The sequence below is a fragment of the Liolophura sinensis genome, unplaced genomic scaffold (genome assembly GCF_032854445.1).
Source record: "Liolophura sinensis isolate JHLJ2023 unplaced genomic scaffold, CUHK_Ljap_v2 scaffold_39, whole genome shotgun sequence".
NCBI lineage: Eukaryota > Metazoa > Mollusca > Polyplacophora > Chitonida > Chitonidae > Liolophura > Liolophura sinensis.
The window spans coordinates 106,124-130,531 of NW_027017978.1; the positions used below are offsets into that span (position 1 = coordinate 106,124).

General features: G+C 40.2%; 1 protein-coding gene across 1 annotated transcript in view; it reads left to right on the plus strand.

The window, feature by feature from the left end:
• The window catches only part of LOC135481395 (calponin homology domain-containing protein DDB_G0272472-like), a 93,483-nt gene extending 70,644 nt beyond the window's left edge, over window positions 1-22,839 (plus strand). Inside the window, exons 16-18 of the mRNA XM_064761225.1 lie at window positions 14,393-14,489; window positions 18,947-19,102; window positions 19,857-22,839. Coding sequence (XP_064617295.1) covers window positions 14,393-14,489; window positions 18,947-19,102; window positions 19,857-20,297 — 694 coding nt within the window. The 3' untranslated portion in view covers window positions 20,298-22,839. The remainder of the gene's footprint in view (window positions 1-14,392; window positions 14,490-18,946; window positions 19,103-19,856) is intronic.
• Window positions 22,840-24,408: the final 1,569 nt, after the last annotated feature.

Consider the following 24,408-nt stretch of genomic DNA (forward strand, 5'->3'; position numbering starts at 1 on the left):
TAGTTGTGCTTGTTTGTGCAGAATGTTGTTTTGGAAATTTGTCTTCCTATTTTTTACCACAAATGTGCATTATGGTTGATGGCTGGTATACAAGTGTCTGTTACAACGCCTAGATTATGTGTCAGTTCCCATGTTGTGTGAGGTCTGTAGCGACTGGATGTAATTGTTGGTATTGACCTATTCTCTGTACAGACCAGGACTGGGATCCGTAAATTAAGCTACTCTAACCAGATATTGACAATCCAAGACACGCACCTAACTCAAGCTCACCCATATGTTGGAAAAGCCAGCGGGGTCAATATTAGAGTGTTAAGGTTAAAGATGGACTACTCTTGTAATTTAGGCCACATGTAGATGTATTTTATTCTTTTCTTCTTTTAGTATTGTAGTCAAATGGATTTATTTGTAATTGAGGAATTCGTTTTGAATATAGAAGATATTCATAGTAGTTCAGTTACAAGAATTCATTAATTTTAATGTGCTTTTTTAACATTATACATTAGATGTTTCTGTTATTGCAAAGTAGATTTGATTTGCATGTACGCAGAGTTTGTCAAGAAAAAACATCATGGGAAGGCTCTGTGCTTTTTATTAATACATATTTTGTTGCCCATACACATGCTGAAATATATAATCTATCGCAATCTTACGGGTTCCTTTCCTTATCAATGCTGTGGGCATTGGATGAAAAGAATATACCAATGACCTCTACAGTTAACAGTCTGAGGTATTTCTGTCAGTAATCTTCGGTCATTTCTCAAAGCATTCTCCTGTTTTCTTGGGTATTAGAGCCATCTCTGGCTGATTAAACAGCTCTGTGAACTTGTGTGACAAGACGCTTGCCATTTCCATTTTAGTCTGCTTTGTCATGCAGTGTGAACATGGTAATGCACCATTTGCATGTGGTGTATTAGTAAATTGTTCTCTTTCCCATCAACTGTCTTTAAATATTGATGGTTGTATGTGCACTAGTCTCTTGGAAGTACTGTTAGATGTGTGTTAACTAGCCAAAGTGTTAGTGAGAACTGGTCAAAGTCTAATGCCAGCATCTCATCTTCAGGCCTTAGGCCACCTGTTCACTGTCACCAGAAAGAACCAAGCTAGTGGTGCTTACTCTCTCCTGTTCAATTAGGCTATCCCATGGGTCAATAGCAGACTATTTGGTCGTAGATTTGATTTAGACGTATGCTGTGACTTCCTGCTTGACATATTAACTGCAGGTAACTGAAGCTGGTGAACAAGGTAAGCTACTTGAAGGTGAGAGTCCATGTTTCATTGTGTCAACAGAAGCTCTGGAGGACTGTGCAAGCAGACCCGCCTCTGGTACATTGATCTGTCCATGCTTACATATGTGTGAGGGTTTGTTACACGAGTGGAGGGACAGGTTTGGAATCTGTGGAAATGTGCGCATTGTCTGAGGAGGATTCAGATCCTGTCATTTGGTCTTGACAAATCTTGGTGTTTTGTGGACATTTAGCTTGCGATCTTATTACATGACTGACGTGGCAAGGTGTAACATTAGAACGTAGGATTAAGAATCTTCTTGTACATTATATTAGAAGGTAGAGTTCTTCACAAGGCTCTGAAGACAAATGGCTGTTAAGTCCAGAAGCCACTCGGTAAATGGTGCACTGTGTGTTGGCGGACTTCCTGGAAGAGCTCTTGCTGCTGGCAGTTTGTGATCTGGATGTGTGAGGGAGCTGGGAGCTGTGGAGAAACAGCAATCAGTCACAAGGGACCACAGGATACTTTCTCAGCCTAAAGAGGCTAATGAGTGATAAAATGGGAAATACTGAACATTTTTCTTCACAGTTGATGGTCCTAGATCATGTATATTTGAAGTAGTGCTGTATTAGTGCATAGGCAATTCTTGAGGAGAAGGGTGGGGAGTTTTTGTCCAGTCTATGGACTGTTCCAGCTAGAGGGCTATAAAGGATGTTTGTGTGTGTAGGTGACTGAATACAAGGGAAACAATCACAAGGACTGGAAAACAAGATAAAAGAGTCGCACCTAGATTCAGTCTTTGTTTGGACAATACATGTAGTTGATTCTGGTTGATCAACTTGTTCACACGAACATTCCATGAAAGATACAAAAGTTTAAATCTGTAGTTTGTTAAGTTAGAATCTGTGAAATATAGAATATAGAAATGTTCAGAATTAGATATCCAGGGTAACAGCATAATTAATAAACCGATTTGGGGTGTAATAATGACTTAGAGAGCATATTGTTTGTAGGTTCACTGTCAAGGGTTGTATCAACATGGCAAACTGGGTTGTGTCTGTCCACAATGCTTTCTCTGGCAGTATTGATAATATTCAATACTGTGATTCAGCTGCTAGTACACTGGCTAGTGAACTACAGTCATTAAGAGTAGTGTCAGGAATTATAGACTTTGTAGTCACTTGCACTTCATCACCATCAGAACTTTCTGGTTCAACACTAATCGAACATTTGTTTGATAGGTTTAAATTGCTTAGAAAATAGACGGTATAGCAATCCAGAGATACAGTGCAAAGGTTTCTTTTGTTGTGGATGCCAGCCAAACAGTGCATAGGTGTGGGGTAAAAAATGTATGTGTAGTTTTGTTTTGTAGTGGAAGGGCCTCATCTAGGGTTTTACTATGAGTGTTCTGCACAGTGCCAGGGATATTGGAAGGCTGGTATATTTGGTTATCTGTTGCGAATTTATTGCTCTGTTCATCAAAGATAATTTCCGTAAAACATGAGATGGCTAGCTGAGCTTCGAGTGGAATTGAAGCGGGTACATTTTTTCCGGTGATATTGGTTAATTGAGATGATCTCTTACAGCTGTTGTTTTCACACTGGCTGCAGAGCTAATCCTTCTGTGCTGAACTGGTTTTCAGCGAGGCTAATGAGGCTGTATCTCACACAATAAGTGTTAGTGGTGTTAAGGTAGCTTTATTTTCTGCCATCATGCTCTAGCCCCGGTAATGTTGATAGAGGATACGGCAGCTTTGGGTGGAGGGTAAAAAATGAGATCGTGTTGTGATGATATCAGTGGTCTGGTCAAGTGTTCGGTAATCCTAGTTATTCACAATTCTTGCTCAAGTTGTTCCACTGCTTCTGTGGCTGGCCAGTGATTATTGATCAGGTTGATTTTTCTGCCTAAATCTCCCCACAGATCAATAGACAGGGAGGGAGAGTTCAGAGAACTTGATCAGCACTTCCAATTTATCTACTTGCTGGTATACTTGAAAACTATTGCAACATGCATTCTTGTTTTATTCATGCTTGGTGAAGGAGGGGAATATGTAAATCTTTTATCTGTAAAGGAATATTTGACTTTGTAATTGGTTTACAGGAGCTAGAAATGTAGCTACTGAAAATGAAACAGGCCTTCTTGGAACAAACTCTTTTTCATTTTCTTCAGAGGGCAATTTGGTCAAAAGTATGAGACTGTTGTCAAGAAAGGCTTCATTACTGTTTGTAGTTGTTTGTTCAGCTCTTTGTACAAGGTGTAGTACAATCTTCTTTAAAAGACGAAATAAGATTGCCCGTATGGGACAGTCATTGGGCTTCTGTTCTTGATTGAACTTCATTACAGCTTTTTTAACATGGTTGGTGTTTTACTTTTTAGGATCATTCAATGTAGCCACATTTCTAGTTGAGTCATGGTTACTTCTTTCCCTTTCTAATTAAAACTCTTCCTTTTATGGCTGCTTTCTTGTCCTCACCCCCACACAACTAATGGTATATTGGTCAGACTAATTAGAATTCCTTATTTTCAATAGCTAGTTTGTGGCCCATTATGGAAAACAGAGAGTAGTACTGGATGGCCAGCAGGGGTCAAGTCTTCTGTCCTTGCTCAAGGCCTGACAGCTTTGATGGATTAACAAACTAAAGACTGCAGGGGAAGTATTGGATGTGGCTTTTGCAGTTTACCTCTAAATGGTTGCCACTGTCCATTATCACTAAGGAGAGCCCAGTCTTAAAATCCCTAAGTGCGTCTCCAAGGCAGACGTGTACACTGCCATTCTTCTGGCTGGCCCTTGTGGGTGTCCAGAGACCAATACACAGCATTGTACTGCTGGTGTGGTCATTGCCTTATGCCATCAGTATTATCCCTACAATAAGCCAGGTTGGTGGATTACCAGTTTGTGGGATCAATTTGATTAGCTTAACAGCTGTTTATTTCCAGTGAAATCCTGTCAGAAGACTTTTATGCTCTGAAAATGATGTACGGATGATGTGTTATTATGTAGTTTTATCAGTACTTGTTACACATGATTGCTGAGTTGTTCAGGCATGCCTGTACTAGCAGTGAGCTTAATTGGCGTACATCAAGTGGTGTCATGTGTTTTAGAGAAGACTGCAGCCGTGAGGCGTTGTTCATAGCGTGGACTCTAAGCTGTTAGCAGCATTTAGTCGGCATGAAAGGCATGACAATGGAAGCAAGTGGTTGCCTGTTATTCGGTTTTCATTATCTGGCCAAAGTGTGAAGATATTGGCCAAGAATTCTGAAGTGGAGTGTAAGCTGTCATGTGAAGTGTGAATTATTGATATAGGAGAGGCGCAGTGGGCTTGGGAAATGAGAGCTTGGGACACCTGCTGGGGCTCTCTCCTGTAGAGGGCAGGACGGATGTTCTGATCAGTACAGCCCCTCTACCAGCCTGGCCCTATCCCTCCTCCCAGCCCACACCAACGAGGACGCCACAAGTCTTTAGGGATTACCATGGGGATACATACATCTCCATCTGCCTGGGCCACCCAGACAACCTCATAGAGGACGGAAATTTGACAAACTTGGAAGGTTTCCTGGTCTTAAACAGCGGATAATTTGATATGCTGATGATGCTGTGTGGTCTGAAGTTGTGGTAATGAAGCAGGCGTCTGGAGTGGATTTGTTCCTGAAAGATGGTGAGACCATTCTGTGGCAGATAGGTCTTGGCATGTCAGTCCAGGCATAACTCTGTGCTTACTGCTGTGTGACAGGCTAACAGCCGAGGAGTGGTACTTCTCCATTAACTAAGCTGTAGTTTCACGGAGACAATGGTTATTTCGTCATTTGGCCTGTCTTGCACATCAAATTGCGCAAGGTTCGGATATCAGAGGATAACCTATGGCATAGGTTATAGGGCATGATGATTTCATTCCTGTCAGCTGCTAGTACGGAGTCATGACCAAATTATTGATTGTTCGATGCTGTTGGTTGTGTGACGGGATGCTCTTCCGAGTGTGTGACAGACATTGTGTTAACAATGATTGGAATTGGTATGACCAATCTAAAATGGTTAGTTAGGCAGTGTAGATGTGTTTCACTGGACTTCCTCACTGGCTGATATGATCATGTTTGAGAATTGCCAAGGTACCACATTAAAAGTGTTGGAAGAAGATGACCTTGAAATTCATATGTTTTTCATAAAACAGAAGTCAAATATCATGCAGATTAATCAGCCAGTGTTTCAGTTGAAAATATAGAGTCTCTGTGTGTAGAGTACTAGTTCCATTTGGATTCACTTCTGGTTTTGATAGATTACTTAAAAAAAAGAAGAAAAAAAGAAACTTTCAGTGTAAACGAAATACTATGTGAAAATTTATATTTCCCGTGTTTGCAATCACGTATACAAAATTGCATTGTCAATGTAAATCAATTATGATAGTTTACATATAACTTACAGTGTAATTTGCTCTGCAAGGTTTTCCTTTCAAGGTGTGTTCATCACATATATGATAGCTTTCTTTAAACTAATGGCAGTAGTTGTTTGAGATTCACAAAGGCTTTCTAATACTCACATGCTTTATGTATTCCCATTGGAAAAGTTTCATGAATGTTTTATCACATACCAGTTGAAATTTTTTTTTTCTTTCATTTTTTTGCCCGCCAGCATTTTGAGCTGATTTTCACAGCTTCACTTTACTCTCCTAATACCCATCAGAGTTCATTCTAAATAGATTTGTGCCAGGCTTAAAGCCAAGTTTGTAAAGCAATTTGTTCATATCAGCTGTTCTATTAGAGTAATGAATTGTTATGTCCATGCTACACTGGTGGCCAGACTTCAGGCTCCCTTTGGGGCAATTACCGCCTGAAAACATTTATACTCAGTCACGCATCATGTTTTCAGCTCCATTAATCTAGATTACACCAAAAGGGATTCCCATCCTCCCTAACAAATGGATATAAATTGATTGTCTGCTTGTCTGGCTTCCAGTTTACCCTGTTAAAACACTGGACCTGAGTCTCCATATGCTACCCTACAGGTCTCTGAGGTATCACCGTAGAGGAGTCCTAGGGGTTAAGTCTGGAATTCCAAATATCAGCACACAAATAGTGATGTGTAAAGATTGTACAGACATGATCAAATGCTCACCTATATGTACAGTATGACAAACAGAAGCAGTGTTTAGTCATTGTTTGTTTTTTTTTTATGCTGGAACTTGCACCACGAACCTAAATGGCATATCATGTCAATAGAGATTTATTAATTAGAAATTATTTTCTAAGGATTTCATCTGCAACTATTATTAATGATCTCCATGTCATAATAATGAAAATAACTGCAGAATGTTAGAATAGAATGAGAAAAAAAACAAAAACACAAAGCTTAAGTGCTAGGTACTATTAACCATGAATGATAATAATAGGAGACCTTACAAACTATGGATCTGCTGTCATATAAGTGAAATATATAAGTGAAAGTGAATGGCGTAAGACAACAATCAAAAAAAAACAAAAAAAAAAAAACATTTTTTTTTTATAGGTATGATCCTGGTTTCATTTTTGTTTTATCTGTTAAAGCGTGAGGATTCCATGTATCTTCAGAGCAATTTTTTTTTTTTTTTTGGTGAACTGACATGGTAAATCTGATTATTTATTAATGGTAAATACTGCAAATGGCATATATTGAGATCAAGTTTCGTATTTCATTAGATGTTGTTTAAACTTTTATACAGTTCCGAACTAGTCATTACTTCTGTCAACAGAATGGAGACGTGGTCTGAATTATTCACAGAATGAATACCTTGAATAATGAGTGAGGCATTCCAGAAGTATATGTTTTCGCTGGACAGATTTGAAGTTGACTTTTTGCGATTACATATAAGCTTCAGTCCCTTGCCAGCTTGATTGATAGTCGGTTATGGAATAAGTATGTATCGGTACTCTGATCGTTATGCTTTCACCTGGCCAATTGTCCCAAGTGTAATTATAAACACAGAATCAGTATCGGAGTGGAATTAAATCCAGGCAGGTAGGAAATAAGTAGAATGCTGGTCTGGCTCTGCCTGTAAGGACAAGTGGAACCATGTTTCCTCGTGTACCCAGCTTTAGAGGTCAGGTAATCTCATTGATTTCATGTAGCGATGTGGCCACAGTGACTGTGCAGGTAAAATACAGGTGGAGTCAGCTGCAGTGGTAACAGCGGTAATTGACTTCTGCTGAGTATTATGATTAGATGTTAGTGGGGTTATGATCAGTGGGCTGTAAACCTTAGCCAACTCAACTACAGTAAACACCAAATAAAATGTTCTCTACGTTGTGTAATAAGGCATAAAAAATCAAGTAGGTTTATGCTGGCCTTGCAGTTTTCCTTCAAGTTGTTGATTTTCAAACTTTTTCTTCATGCTTTTTGGGGAATATAATGATCAGAATTTTGCCAAAAAATTCTAAAAAATTAATTAATCCAGAAGGGAATGATTAAATTTTGGAAATTTGGTTTAATTTACAGACATCTCCTGCAATGTCTCTTTTTGCATCCATTTTAATAATGTAAACACCCAATAAATTAGCTCATAATCTTATATTATTGCCCATCATAGTTCCGGGGTCTTCAGAAAGTTAATTGGACACTATTAAATTGAGAGTTGTCTAATTCTAGTATGGTTCAGATGTTTGCCAGTGGAAGTCAGCAGTATAATAGTGGGAGCTTGGTACAGTATTCAGAAAGTACGTCTGAAGAGCTATAGCTGTCTGATCAAGTGATGGTACATAAACTGGCATGAAACTGGCATGAAGCTCCAAAGGATTGGCCAGATACCAAAGGCATCAGCTGTGCTGTTTCTGAATACATATAAATCAAATGTAAATGTTGGCTTAATACTTTGATCAACAGTATGGCATAGTTACAGAACTTAAAGAGTATGTCAGTTTTGGAGAAACAGGCAGTGATTCATATTAGCCACACTTTGTTGTAACAACCATTGTTCTGCAGGGAAATTTTACTTGACCTTTGTTTTCTATCATATAAACTAAAATAATTGGTGATCTCTCATATGTTAGACCTCTAAAAGGAGCTGGGCAATTCCTGAGGCACAGGACAAAAGAACATGTATGTAAGAGCTTTTGTGACAAGGTTATGTCAAAGGGAACACGTGTCTAATAGGTAAGTAATTACTGTGATAGATGTATGGGACAAATTTGTCTGGCAGTTTGTCCTGGAGTTCACACACTGCTGTTGTGTACAGTGAGCAAGTCCTTGTACCCTTTTGTCAGCCTATAGAGCCGAGTCACCTCTGTTATGAGAATAGAATCCGGGCTTAAGCTGAGAACACACTAGGCCGATTTTTTTTGGTTGTAGAGACGAACTTGATCACAAGCGAAATACACTGGCGATATTAGCAGCACAGTTGCAGACACATTGGGCGGATTTTCGCATGTGAGACAAACAAACTTTCATAGTTCAGCACAATTCTGTTTCATTGATTGGTTGTTTGATCATCTCGATCCCCGAAATTTGCTGGAGTGGACACGCTACATGGACAGAGTGAAATTGCTGGCATATTTCTTCACTAGTATCTGACGTGTTTGATACAAGCGAACTTTGGGGCGAACAAGATCACCTGTGAAATACGCCGCTGCCGACACGAACACAGTAGGCAGAGTTTTAGAAGTTCATGAATTATGACTGTACGAGCGAAAAAATGCATCCCGTGTGTCGCTGGCTTTAGATTTTGTTCACAGAATACACATTGTTATCTACCCAGAACCAATAATTCTTTTCTCACTTTGGCCTTGTGTTGTAGTTTGGATTGAAGTTCAAACCACCAATTTAAGCGATCTGAAAATCGTGTATTGCCATTGTGTGGTTAATATTCAGATGTTTATTATAAAGTTATACTTTTTAGTGTGACTTGCTACGTAAAACGTATAATTTTGAGTCTAGAAAAATATGTCCCTACATGTAACACAACCTCACATACAGGTAGCTGTATCATCACTGGGTGATGATGACGGTAACTGTCGATCTGCGTTTCTTTTTTTTGTTTTTTTTGTTATCTTATTTATTAATTGATGCATCATTACAAGACTTAAGTAGATAATGTAAGCTTGATCTGGTAATGTAAGCTTCTCTAAAGTTTTAAAACAGATTGTTTAAGGATGAATTTCCAGTTGGTTGAGAAGATTTTTTTGGTGATGCATTTGTGGTCTTGTGGACAACACCTCCATTTGGTATATGTTAGAACTTCTAGACTTCAATTTCCTAGTCTACATCAGGATTATATGTGAAGGATCTTGTCCATCATTATAAGATGATATTACAGCCTCCTAGCCTGGGGCCTGTTTTACGAAGCTGTTGCAACTCTTGAGTCAAGCACATTTACTATGGCTGCATAAGTAGTATATGTGTTATCAGATGCATGTAATTGTTTCATAAAACAGACTGCAGGAGTCAGAAGAGGCCAGATCTGGAGAGCAAGGAGCCCTTTCCCCCGCCCCACAAAGATAATAACAAATGACATGTTGGCATTTTGCCCTGCTTAGCAAGGAACATTGTCTCAAGTCGAAAAGACAAGGTGAACATCTTTGATGGCACAGTGAAAATGTTTGGTGGCACTGTGCAGACACTCCTGTAAAACATTAAATTGGTGAGTCTGTACTTTAAGTTATATCTCCTGTTATAACCAGGATCATCCAGTGAATGGTAAATGTAGCAGTTGTTCAATGTGCATCCCTGCCCTTCTGCTCTGGCATGTATTTGACATAGCTGCTTGTACTGTGCAGGCTTGATTGCAGGTGTATTATGGTCAGAAGTTGACAGGCCTAGCTGTTTGTCATGCACCCAGGGATGACATCGGTTGTGTTTTATGTAGGCTTATCCAGCTTCTGCTGCCAGATATGAACATCTCGGGCATATGTCAGGTGGGAGATTAGTCTTACAGGTGGTGGGCGGCTTAGGCACCACACCGGGCATAGCCAGTGTTTCTGTCGGCTATTTACGGAATGTTTGTGAAGTTTAGCGATGTTTTGCACATATGATACCCTGGTTGTGTTTTAAGGCCTGGTTAGATTGTAGGTTCTTGCTGCTGAGCAGGGAGCTGCAGGACTTGGCGTGGTATGTTGATGTGTAGGGTGTGAGGTGCACAGGCCTAGAGAAAAGTGACACACATGTTATAAGGGGTTCCTGGCTCAAGGTGAGAGCTCAGCAAGCAGGGCACCTGAGGGAAAGGTCAGCTCTGGAAACGCTGAGAGCACAATGTAAACTTCATTCCAACAGGATTATACGCACAAATACCATGTGTTGTCCCTCCTGTGGGCCCTAGTTGGCATTGTTGTGGGATGACCTGGTGTGTGGCGGTCTCACAGCAAACACAAAAGCACCTCTCGCTTTGTTTCTCAAAAGGTGAAGTCTTTGCAAAGTGTTTTAGGTGAAAGAAGTCGCTGGAATTGAGACAGCTTCTCAACATCCCCCTTCAGAGGTTGCCCCTTTGATGGAGCTGTTTTTTTGCAGCCTTTAATTTAATTTCCAATTTTCCAGGACGTATCATCTTTTAGCTACAGGAAGCTGGAGGTGGACGAGGTGTTCACATGCTTAATACCAAGTGTTGCCTGGAGGGGGCAGCCTGATTGCGTCCAAGGTTCTGAAAACTAGGACATTATTCCCAGATACATATGTGCATGACCCTATATGTGCATGACCCTATTCCTCCAGTTGACATCTTCAGCTAAGGAAGCTAGCTGACTTGTATGTTTAGTCCCCAGGGGGGAGTTATCCTGAACCTGTCATGAGTTATGAGTGGGACTTACAACTGTCCAACTTTGTGAATAACTTCAGTTTATCGTCTTCATGCAAGGGTACTAAGGAAACATTTATCTGGTACAGTGTTTAAAATTACTGCACAAATTACCACGCTCAGAAACTTCAGAGGTGACCCCAGTGCTGATGCCGGAGAAGGCAGTCTATCATTACCAATCTCTATGATGTATCCAGGATAACTTTGCCAGTCCCACACGCATGTGACAGCCTAGCTGAGTGTCACGCCCACTGAATACAGATACCTGTGCAGAGATGTTTTTTTTTTTTTTTTTGATTTTTTTGAAGCAGACTAGTATGTTTTCGTAATCAGGCTGACAGTTTTGAAATAAACAATTGAATTCAATATATGGAGAGTGAGTTTTCTTGTAGCAGGATATGTGAAAGGGTGTGTCCAGACGGTGGGTAATTCACTACAGTATCAGCCCCACGCAGCCGGTGTGTACCCACGGTTAAGGACCAGAGTGGTGGAGAAACACTTGGCACTGCTGGGGTCAGGTAGCTTAGCCCAACATGTGGATGGCAAGATCACTGATAAATTGTTACCCTGGCTAAATTTTTAATGCTGCTTGTGTCAACAGATCCTGGAGTGGCTGTGTACTGCTGGTCTGTGTGGAGAGTAGGCTGCTGTAGTCGGCAGTTAGCACAAGTCACTTGCGTCGTTGTGGAACCGCATTGAACAGCCAGTGGTGCTATCAAAGAGAGCTTTATTGAAGCTGTAGACTACAGCAACTGTCAAGAGCGGCTGGCTGCCAGATAAACCCAGTCTGTGAGGATCAAACAAAGAGTGCTGATTGGAAAACAGTGGGGACATTCCTAACTGTTATCAAATGGTAGTGTCAACTTTTCTGTGGAGGGGAAAGTGTAGGATCTACTTTTGTAATGAGGTATTAGAGAACAATACCAGATGAAACTGTGCGAGGTTCACATTCCAGCAGTTATGCACATAACATTAGCAGTTTGTCCCCGCTTGGGGTTTGGCTAATCCCCTGGTGGGGTTGTTACCTGTGGACAGGTGTGAACAGGTGTGCCACAGGGATAAAGTAACACAGGTGAAGATGAACCAGAAAATACACACACCCCCTCTGAAGATGGCCAGTGCCTGGCATCAGCCTGGGGAGAGGCTTCTCTTCCATGAAGACGGCCATTCTCCCAGTCACTCCAAACTGAACATGGGGGCTTACCTTAGTTCCTCGCAGTGTTCAGTCTCGTCCCGAGGCAGCCCTAGGAATGGCTTCATCACGCCCAGTCACCGCCCCTTGCCTCACACCACCGTCTTCCAGCTGCCCATTGACAACTGCTGGTTTTGTGGCCGACCAATGAAGGAGTTCAGGTACTAGCAGCCAAGGCAGCGTTCTGGTATCTCTCTGTTGTATCACCAGCTTTGTACTTTCAAGTATTATTTGTTTGTTGCTTTTTTATAAATGTTTTACATGTATGTAAAGATGTACTGTATTGGAGATGTTTTAATTTTCCTTCCTGGTGATAATCTTCTGTTTAGTCGCTCTATTTATGTTTTGCCATTACAGTGTATCCTTCTTTTATAATCAAGGTTTTGAAATAGATAGGAAAAGCCATGTAAGCAGTATAATACTGTTTAGGAGCAGTATTAAACAGTATTCATTCAGGATAATTGAACTTTATGGTGTTTTAAGTAAAAGTTTTAGTGCCTGTTATGCCTTAATTTTTGAGTGCTGCAGTATTTCCCACGACCAAAAGCAGCGTCGTTTTCCGCACACTGCACGCATCAATGTTTCAAATTTTCACACATTTCACCCAGATTTTGTTTTTTTGAGTTTCTTCTGACGTGTTAGTGTCAATATCAAATGAATGTTACAGTGGACAATATGCATTACACAGAGTGTCTGTTGGGTACCATCTTGTATTTATCTGTTAATCATTTTGTCACAGTGGAGATTAGACTGTTATATTTGTATGTCATCTCCAGAGGCCTTACAGCAGTCTATTGTGCTGATGATCAACCAGCGTGAATATTTTAGATGACTGTCTAGACGGTGTTTATGATGAGCACGACTGTTTGTAGTGTTAGTATAGCTGTAACAGGAAGAAAAACGTGTTGTTACATGTACTGGAGAGATAGCACCAGATTGAGAGGTGTATTGGGGGATAGGGGCAGCATAGGACATCATACCTCACTGGGTACACAAACTGTCAGACATCATACCTCACCAGGTACACAAACTGTCAGACATCATACCTCACTGGGTACACAAACTGTCAGACATCATACCTCACCAGGTACACAAACTGTCCGACATCATACCTCACCCGGTACACAAACTGTCAGACATCATACTTCACCAGGTACACAAACTCTCAGACATCACTCGACACTTCACCTAGTTTGCAATCTGTTGGGATGTTGTGCCTCATCTGTTACACAAACTGTCAAACATCTTACCTCACCTGATTCGCAAACTGACATTATGCTTCATATGGTAGGCAAACATTTGGAAAGCATACCTCACTCTAATAGGGCTGATCTTGTATGCCACTTATCACTTAAGTCAAAATTTAAAATATGATTTTCAAACTTTGGTGTGTTGGGGGAGAGGGGGGGACTGTTGCTAAAAAATTTTTTACCGTCTCGTCAATATTATATTGAATACAAATGTGCCAGGTAAGATCATCTTCATCATCAGAAATGGCTCCATGGAATCGGCCCTTGGTCCCAAACACATAAACTGTTGGTCATCACTGTTACATCTGAAACACTGCTAAGTGTTGGTCATTACCGTTACATCAGACACACTGCTAACTGTTGGTCATCACTGTTACATCTGACACACTGCTAACACTGTTACATCAGACACACTGCTAACTGTTGGTCATCACTGTTACATCTGACACACTGCTAACTGTAGGTCATCACCATTACATCTAAAACACTGCTAACTGTTGGTCATCACTGTTACATCTGAAACACTGCTACCTGTTGGTCATCACCATTACATCTGAAACACTGTTACCTGTTGGTTATCACTGTTACATCTTACACACTGCTAACTGTTGTGAATTGTTTAACCTACTGTGTTTGTGTGGGAGGTTTGATATTCTCAGGATGCCAGACTGGAGATATTTTAAACTTATATTATGTGGTCACTATTTGTTATCAGCAGTAATATTTGTTAATATATCTGCTACATGTATATAACATGTATATTTAGTTTGAAAATGATAAAACTGTATGGCCTTGAAAGAACTTGTTATGTGTGTCTAAGGTAAATGGGAGTTAGGAATATGTGTCATGTAACAAAGACACAAACAAATTCTGTGTAAATGTTTCAGTCTCTGAAAGTGTCACAAGAGATGTATTGTTACCTGTGATGTGTGTAAAAAATGTGTAGAAAGCTGACAAGTTGCATGTGTCGTGTGTTGTAGTCTGAGCAGTGGTGAAGATCACCTGGAGAGACTGGCAGAGATGGAGAGGCTGCTGGCACAGGCACAGACGGAGAAACTAAGATTGATTGATGAACAGGTAAGGTCTGGACGTGGTAGGGGTCCCAATTCAGTGTGGGGGGGGGGGGGGGGGATGAGCAGGTCCATGCAGCATCTCAGCCGTGGGTTAGAATTTGTGTGATATATACGTCACACTCACTGTGGTGTTGTGGATTGTTGTGGTTTTTCTGATTTCTGGCCCATTCAGACATTTTCTAGTGCAAAAGAGTTCAAGCAACTCTTCAAACAGGCTTCTTCTAACTGTGGCATTTTGGCATCGTTAAGGTAAAGGTAATATTTAGAGAACCTAAGAACATGTGTAAGGTGTGGTTAGCTTTCACCCCAGTCTGACACCAGACATCAGTGTTTCAGGTCATGTTGGGTTGTCAGTCTTTTGTTTTCTGGGGAATGCACATGTGGTTTCAGCTGTGACTGTCTGGGGAATGCACATGTGGTTTCAGTTGTGACTGTCAGGGGAATGCACATGTGGTTTCAGTTGTGACTGTCTGGGGAATGCTCATGTGGTTTTAGCTGTGACTGTCTGGGGAATGCACATGTGGTTTCAGCTGTGACTGTCTGGGGAATGCACATGTGGTTTCAGCTCTGACTGTCTGGGGAATGCACATGTGGTTTCAGTTGTGACTGTCTGGGGAATGCATATGTGGTTTTAGCTGTGACTGTCTGGGGAATGTACATGTGGTTTTAGCTGTGACTGTCTGGGGAATGCACATGTGGTTTCAACTGTGACTGTCTGGGGAATGCACATGTGGTTTCAGCTGTGACTGTCTGGGGAATGCACATGTGCTTTTAGCTGTGACTGTCTGGGGAATGTACATGTGGTTTCAGCTGTGACTGTCAGGGGAATGCACATGTGGTTTCAACTGTGACTGTCAGGGGAATGCACATGTGGTTTTAGCTGTGACTGTCTGGGGAATGCACATGTGGTTTCAGCTGTGACTGTCTGAGAACGTAATTCACTGGTGTATTGCACACTGTGTGTACAGCTGACTTGAATGTGCCTAAAGTTACCATGGGTTTGTTGAATTCCCATGGATTTCTTGATTTCAAAGAACATAACCTCCAAACTTGAAAATCTTAGAACCGGATGAAATTTTATTAAAAAGTGACAACTTTCCTGCGGCCTTGTTATTTTAAACCCCATATGTATGTCCATTTATGGCGGAATTAAGTACATGTATACATGATGGTTGCTACCCTATTTCTTCTAAAATTTGGGACACCTGGTCTGCTCATTTTAGCCAATATATATGTAATTCTAGCAGGAATATTGAGTTTCTTTTTTCTCACATGGTTAGCTCAGATAATGAACAACATACTCATAGCTTTACTTTTCCAAAAAGCTGGTAAAGAAGTGTAATATTCTACTTTCAACACTACCCGATCTGTCCTGAATTTTAGAAGAATTAGGGTAAATTATGTGTTCTGTTATTAGTTTAAGAGGCATTTGCGGTAGGGTTCTCGCTCATATTGGAACTTCTCTAGACATTGAAAAACTGGTAAAATTTTTACTTTAATTTTTACTGGAATATATATCTTGAATGTGAGCAAGATCCTGGCTCTGTGTTGGATGATTGTTGAATGGAGTGACTGAAGTAAAGCATTTTGCACACAACACAGGTTTACTTAAGTGCTGTTTGATCTGTGGTGTAAGTGGCAGGTCTGTGCCCCACTGTTGACATCCTGTTAGATGCGTTATTGTGCTCAGTCAGGTGAGATCTATGCCATACATGCACTTTCATGAATACTATTTTTACCAAGTTCATTCCCTTTTTTGTAACCTTGCCAGGAAGCCTAACTGTTTGTGTATAATTAGCTGCAGCCTACCTTTGACCAGGTAGTGAACCCTAATTCTTACCTGTTCAGAACTGTAAGTGATAATATGTGCAGGTGGTCTGATGGAGGTATGGGCGAAGGTTTTAGGAGCTGCTTACCCTGGGGCAATGCTGGCTAAGATAGGCCTCTTCAGTCAAGTGTCTCCGAGCATTGTTAACTTTAGCCAGCATTTATCAGTTGTGGGTTACCTGTGAGTCTCAAGCATTAACCTGTGATTGCACTTTGTGGCTGTGAGCTTGCATCTATTGTCACTGGATCAGTCTGATCTATTCATATCAACCAGGGCAGATCAACACAACTTCTGTCCTCAGTGGTACCTTTATAAAGGTAGATAGTAAGGAGTTCAGAGGGGCTTAACAGGCACCCCCCAGTCAGTGTGTGATATTTTCAGCTGTGTGACAACACGTACTGAGCACATTTACCTTAGTCTCTAAGTTCTGACAAATGGGTGACTTACACGAGGTAAGGATTTCTTACTTACAGTCTAACTGAAACGTACAGTTCATGGAGAGGAAAATTTAGTTAATCTGTGAATGTCCTAAAACTTTAAGAGCGATGGAAATTCCTCCTGCAACAAGGAGGCGCATTACATGCACTCTAAGAATTCCTTCGTCGTCATATGACTGAAAAATTGTTAAGTACGACGTTAAACCCCAAGCACTCAGTCCTAATACTTTGCCCATGGCCAGTTGCTCATTTTGCCTTATTCTCAGAGTCCTCATCTCCGAAGGGTGTTTTGGGGATTGTTTGGATGGTAATGTGATATCGTACTGGAAGTATGAAAGTTTTATCCATAAGTAATATGGATGTTTATTTGTCCCCAAAATGAGGGGAAAATTTAGGCCATATACAGTACTCCTTATTTATAAGGTGATATGCCAGGACATCAGTTCATACTGTTGCATGTTTAATATTGTGATATGCCAGGACATCAGTTCATACTTCTGCATGTTTAATAAGGTGATATGCCAGGACATCAGTTCATACTGCTGCATGTTTAATAAGGTGATATGCCAGGACATCAGTTCATACTTCTGCATGTTTAATAAGGTGATATGCCAGGACATCAGTTCATACTGCTGCATGTTTAATAAGGTGATATGCCAGGACATCAGTTCATACTGCTGCATGTTTAATAAGGTGATATGCCAGGACATCAGTTCATACTGTTGCATGTTTAATATGATGATATGCCAGGACATCAGTTCATACTGCTGCATATGTAATAAGGTAGTTTTGATGTTCCTTAAACAGTTTATATCTCCATCATAGGTCTAGTTGGCATTAGTGTCAGGTCGTGTTACTAATCAGCATTCTAGTGATATTTTGGGGCTTATGATACCAGCCATAAACCAGGTATAAAAGTGTGTGTAAATATTTGGCGACAGTTAATGAGCTGATGACACAGTAATGTCATGGTTCAGCACCGTTGTGGATTCCATGCTAGACCTGACAGTAGACCTGGACTATAGTGGGTGTGTACAGCCAGTACTAGTATGGTGTGGTTGTACTACGTGAGTGTGTATGTGTGCTAGATGATTAGCATAGGGAACACATGGGGAGGCTGTCCACAAGTCACTGTTAACCCATTATAATAATGTTAGGCTACACGCTTGACAAAACCCACAAGTTTGTATTAAAGTTATTTTTATACTGGTTAATAACAGGATCTATAACTCAATTTTTGTCTACAAAGTTTGTCAATTGCATGCATGTGGTAATGCTATGTAGGTCACATTGAAATGTGGGTAAAAGGAAAAAGTTCATAGGTAAGAGTGGGTACGCCAGTGCACACCACGTGGCCTGGTAACAATCCGTGGTTATATTATTACATTTATGCAGTCACAGTTTAGTGAGTTATGTAAGTTTTGTTTACATGACATTATCAAAATACTTACTGTAATTCTTCAACCTTTTTGTATATTTGCAAGGTGTTTATTCAAGCATTTTCTGAAGGCATTATTTTGTGCATACTGATAAAATTATACTATTGTGCATAAATTGCACTGAAAATTGCTCTTTCATATGCGAAAAAGTTGAGGAATTAGGGTATTAAACAACATGAGAGACTCTTAATATTTTAGTCAACATTTTGGCATTCTATATAGGTGTAGCACACATTGGAAAGTATATGCGTGCATGTAAGCAGTTGTTTTTGCAGTACATTCCTGAACATGGTTACAAAGTTACACCAGAGTATAGAAAACCAAACTGTCAACTTCATTATTTATTATAGTTAGATAGCTGCACAAACTTCATTATTTATTATAGTTAGATAGCTGCACAATTAACCGAAAATACTGTGTTGTAGGTGTGTGTATTATACAGTAAAGGTGTGTTACAGCTGAATATGTGACTAGTGTTAAAGGTGTGTTACAGCTGAATATGTGACCAGTGTTAAAGGTGTGTTACAGCTGAATATGTGACTAGTGTTAAAGGTGTGTTACAGCTGAATATGTGTCTAGTGTTAAGGGTATGTTACAGCTAAATATGTTACTAGGGTTGATAGTGTGTGTACAGCTGATTCTGTAGCTAGTGTTGAGAATGTGTGTACATCACACAAGGCATCAGTATGTATTTTACTGGGGAATCACTTTTTGGATGATTGTAGCTGTTATCAGAGATGATGTCTGTGTGTTACAGGTGAAGCTGCGTGAAGCAGAGATGAGCGCGCTTCAGCTGGAGAGGAAGAAACGTGAAGAGCTTGAGCAGAAATTACAGCAGGAGACCCAGCTGAGAGAGGAGCTAGTCCAGCAGGAGGTGAAACTCCGAGAGAAACAAATACAGCAGGTGCGTGAAGTAAGTCAGGTTAACCTCCCACTGGTCTCTGGACTGGGAGATCTAGGCATGGAGAGTTGTCTCCCTGGTTCAGCATGTCCTCCAGCATGGTTCTGGCCCCATAGGTGCATCACTCGTGCATGGTGATTGATCTATTAGTCAGCATTTCAGGTATATCCTGAACAGATCATCCAGGTATTCCCAGTAGACATGATATCTCATAGGATGTTGTGTGTTAGATTTGATTTCCACATCTCTAGCATGCAACAGTTTCCCTCAAACCTCAAAGCATTTTTTCTACTCTCATTGAGAAGTTGACAATTTTTAGTTCTACCTTGTACTACAGCGAAATGAGTTCATGTGTGTGTAGTTGCAACTGTAAGTCATATAAATGTTATCTTTAGTTTGAGCAGAATTGTGCAATTCTGACGAAGTGTTTTGTGTGAACATTAGCCTGTTGTCATTTTTCACATTTACATTTTTCATACCAGTTGTAATTAAGGAAACTTTACTGGGTGCACCCAAAAATACTTACCCAGGTTTGAATAACACTAGTATACCTCTGCTGTTGTAACTTGATTTTCACCAGGGTTGATATCTTTATTTATAACGGTGTTAATGACGTGCCTTCTTTAGCAGACTTCCTCCTTGATGTTTGTTCAACCTCTGCAGATTTGGTTGGAGAGTGCCTGTGGTTGCTATGTGTGGTACTAACCTTAGTGTTCCTAGTTTGACATGTAACTATAAACTAATGTCACTTTTTTGATGATTGTAGGCGCGGCCATTGACCAGGTATCTGCCAATCAGGAACAAGGACTTTGACCTAAAGGTTCACATAGAGTCTGCCGGTCACCATGTAGAGGGCTGCCCTCACATTATCCTTACTCCTACGAATTGTCGTGGCTTCCTGCAGAAAATGGGCAATAAGTTTAAAACGTGGAACAAGCGCTGGTTTGTGTTTGACAGAGTGAAGCGTTCTTTGCTATACTACACTGACAAAAATGAAGGGAAACCACGGGGTGGGATTTACTTCCAGGCAATAGAGGAAGTGTACGTGGACCATTTGAGGACAGTGAAAAGTCCCAACCACAAACTGACGTTCTGTGTGAAAACGTATGATAGGACATACTTCCTGGTGGCCCCAACAGCGGAGGCCATGAGGATATGGATTGACGTTATCTTCACAGGTGCTGAGGGCTACCAGCAGTTCTTGTAGCAAACAGATGGCCAGCACTTAGGGCTGTTTTACTGCTCATCCTCATCGGGTTGTGCTGAGATGTGCAGTGGATGATATGGATGATATGGATGACTGGGAAACTGGCATTGACTATTCAAGCGTACCAATACAGGACCACCAGCTAGCTTCAGATGGATCTGTGGTACCAGTGATGAGAAGGAAATTTGATGAACAGAACTTTTACATCAGTTTAATGCACCACTACTGGACAAAACAATTTACCTTCTTAGTGAGTTAAGGATGGTACCAGCTTTAAGTGACCAAACAGTGAATGACAACTTTTCTCTTGTGAATGAAACCTGTTGTGGCAGTAAGCCGTAATCACTCATTGAACCATCTGTCTTTTATGGCAGCTCTGGTTTCAGTGAAGCTACAAGGCATGTGGCACGATAGAACAGTGGGGCATCCTTCCATTGGCTGTTGTACTTTTCGGTAGCATTTCGCTTCTCTGTCGAATGGAAGGTTAACCTACTACCGCTGCCGTGTATTTTGGGGACAAATCTTCAGGAATATTGAGATCACCAAATTGTGAAATGTTACACTGGTGGTCAGAAATATGAAACAAAAAAAATGATATTGGAGGATTTGTATCCAGTGATATGAGACGATTGTATTACCACTGTAGTGATGAAATGAGAATGGATATCCTACAAGCCTGAGTAATGAAGTGACAGTTGTATTAGCACTGAGATAGTGGAAGGAGAACTGATGTCCTACAGCCCTCAGTAATGAAGTGACAGTTGTATTAGCACTGAGATAGTGGGAGGAGAACCGATGTCCTACAGCCCTGAGTAATGAAGTGACAGTTGTATTAGCACTGAGATAGTGGAAGGAGAACTGATGTCCTACAAGCCTGAGTAATGAAGTGACAGTTGTATTAGCACTGAGATAGTGGAAGGAGAACCGATGTCCTACAGCCCTGAGTAATGAAGTGACAGTTGTATTAGCACTGAGATAGTGGAAGGAGAACCGATGTCCTACAGCCCTGAGTAATGAAGTGACAGTTGTATTAACGCTGAGATAGTGGAAGGAGAACCGATGTCCTAGAACCCTTAGTAATCAACTCAAATACAGTTACTGCAATTATATCTGACTGCGTCTGTTTTATGAATGGTAACCGCAAACTGTTGTATAATATCAGATAAGTTTTACTCAGTGGTCGCACTGAATGAAGGTTGTGAATTAAGAGGACTGAGACTTGGACGTTCGTCAGTATGGTGCAATGTAATGTACATGTGTGATTAACAAGATGCCTTCATGCGCCCGCACTGCAAAGTCATTATGTAGGGTATGGTATCACTAAAAAGAGTGCAGTGAAAGTGGTAGTAGACTGAACCGGTATATAGGCCTACTTGTACTTGTTTGACCGCGTGCTACACTGTATACATGTATATAGTCTGAAATCAATGGTTTGGCCAGAATAAGCTCTTACAGACTGCATTGCGGTGGTTACACCTTGGTGTTTCTGGTCAGCTGTTGACACCCAGGCTGCAATGTGGTGCTCTGTATGATTTGCAGACTTCAGTATCACGGTGTACATATGCCTTGCAAATAGTGTATTTAGTGTACAGACTATTTAGTGTACAGTACTTACCATGTTTTACTGTATAGGAAAGCTTGCAAATTTGCCTGGCTAAACCTCCTTGTTTGCCTTCAGTATGTACATGTATAAACTGAAAAATTCTAGCTCCAGATCCTAATCAGTATAAAATCTCATAAATGTTTTATTTTATGTTGTCTTCTTTCTCGGTGAGCAATAGCGTTTGTAAGAAAAGGCTATCAAATGTGGTGCTTCACACTTGAGGTTTGGTGAAAATGTTAGCTCAGTTACAGTTACTGGAGTGAGGATAGTGGCTTATGGAACTTAACAGATATGCCTTCTAATCTAAGGATACTTTTTACACTACATAGTAATTTATCACTGATTGTAAACATTGTTGCAGATTTGAATGTTATTACTGTTTTCTACTTATTACTGTTTAATTAATTCAAATCATTATATATCAAAAATCTTAATTGTATGTTAATTATAAACTGTTAGTGAAATAATATCCTCATGATGTTATAAAGATTTCACAATCAGATTTGGTTTTTGCAAGGTTTTTCTACTATTGTAAGGATACTTGAAATGTTAGGTTTTCTTGTATTATACAAACTTTCACAAACAGTACAACAGCAAACTGCATTATGAGCTTTGTAGTGTTAACAATGCATTTCAGGCTGTCCAGGCAAACTTGAAGTTGGTTTGTTGTCTCTTTGTAGCTGATTTGAAAACTTTAGAAAAACTTAAAAAGGTAAATTTACAGAACAAAGCAGTCCCAGGGTTATAAAGACGAAAAGAGAGACACATTCTTGTGTTTTGTTTTTATTTTTAATAAATAATTGTATGTAATTTATGTATACAAACAAGGTTGTCATATTCTCCATACTTGTACAGTGCTGTTCACATCCAAGTGTGACAATCTTCATTTGTACACATGCTTGCTTCCAACCTGAATTAAATGTATTTTATCATACTTTACACAGCTTGTTTTTGATGTTTTGTTCTGTTTCTTAAGAATAATCATTGTACGATGTTAATGAAGTTATTGCATGAGTAGTATTTGTTACTCAAAGTTAAACCACAGGGAAACATTGGATATAATATACAAGTAAAGCTTTCTTCTTGTGACCTTAAATTGCTGGAAAATATTTAAGTACTAATTTGTTAAATTTATTTAAAATTATAATTTCGAAGTCATATATGGAAATTTCAGGGTGAAGTGACCCTACATGAATGTTCTTTTGTAGGACTTCCAGTCTGTTAATGTAGTTATGTATAAAGTCACTACTAAATATATTAGCAATGGACGTGTTAAGTACTCATGTAGTTGTCAAAGGAAAAAAGCCCATTTCTGAGCCTGATTGGACGGCAACAGGACAAATTGTTTCCTAAAGCCCCATCCAGGCTGTCTAACATCACTCAACTTTTGTTGACTCAACAAGAGTCAACTTAAAGTTGAGTGAACAAGTTAAGACGTGGAATAGTCTGGATGAGTTTTTAACTTCGTTGAGCAACATTCAACACTGTCCAACACGGTTGAATGGGGAATGTGCATGTGTATTTTTTGTGGACAAAGCGGAGTCCAGTTGAGTGAAAGTAGCCAATCAGTGGGCGTGTAGAAATAACATGACTGTCATAAAGCACATGACCTGGGCAAAATGGTGACAAAGAGAGAAACTGGTCTCGTGATGAGACGTCTCCTACGCCGAACAGCCATGGCAATAAGCACAGCCGATAAACCCACGGCACGATTCTTCTGGCTGCTGGCTATTGTGTCTCACACATTGGAGAGAAAATATGGAGATTTCCTTCCAATTTATCAACAAAACAACACATCTCAACAACGTTCAACTCACGTCAACAGTGTTGAACGCAGTTGACCCATCTGATTTGTAGTGTGGATGGGACACTCAACTTACCTCTTGTTGAGTCAACAAAAGTTGAGTTATGTTGGATAGCCTGGACGGGGCTTTAGACTGTTCATGTGGTGTCAATAGTGACAATGAGCACCCATAGGCGTTTGTGAAGCTGTTTGTGTGGTCTTTCTTACGATCATTGAAGACAACTAATATTCCATAGTTTGAGTTTGTACTTTATGTGTGTGAAAGTTTGTTATTCACTTGCCATTGGCAAACACCAGTGGCTTACTCTGGGCTCTGGTTTCCTCTAGGCTCTGGTTTCCTCTGGGCATTGGTTTCCTCTATCCTTAAAACTAACTATCATGATGTAAGCCCAGAATTGAAAGTGCTTGTGTAAAGTAAATGAACTTACGATACAAATCGTGAATTCATCTGTGTTCAGTACAAAAACTTTTTTTGAAAATTAATGTCAGAATTAGACATGCATAGAATTCATTGATGTAATGATATGGCTGCAGCCAAGAGAGTAAGACAGCCAACAGAGTAAGGCAACCAACAGAGTAAGGCAGCCAACAGTGTAAGACAGTCGTGGGTTTCCTCCCACCATAACGCTGGCTGCCGTCGTATAAGTGAAATATTCTTGAGTACGGCGTAAAACACCAATGATATAAATAAACATAGTAAGTTA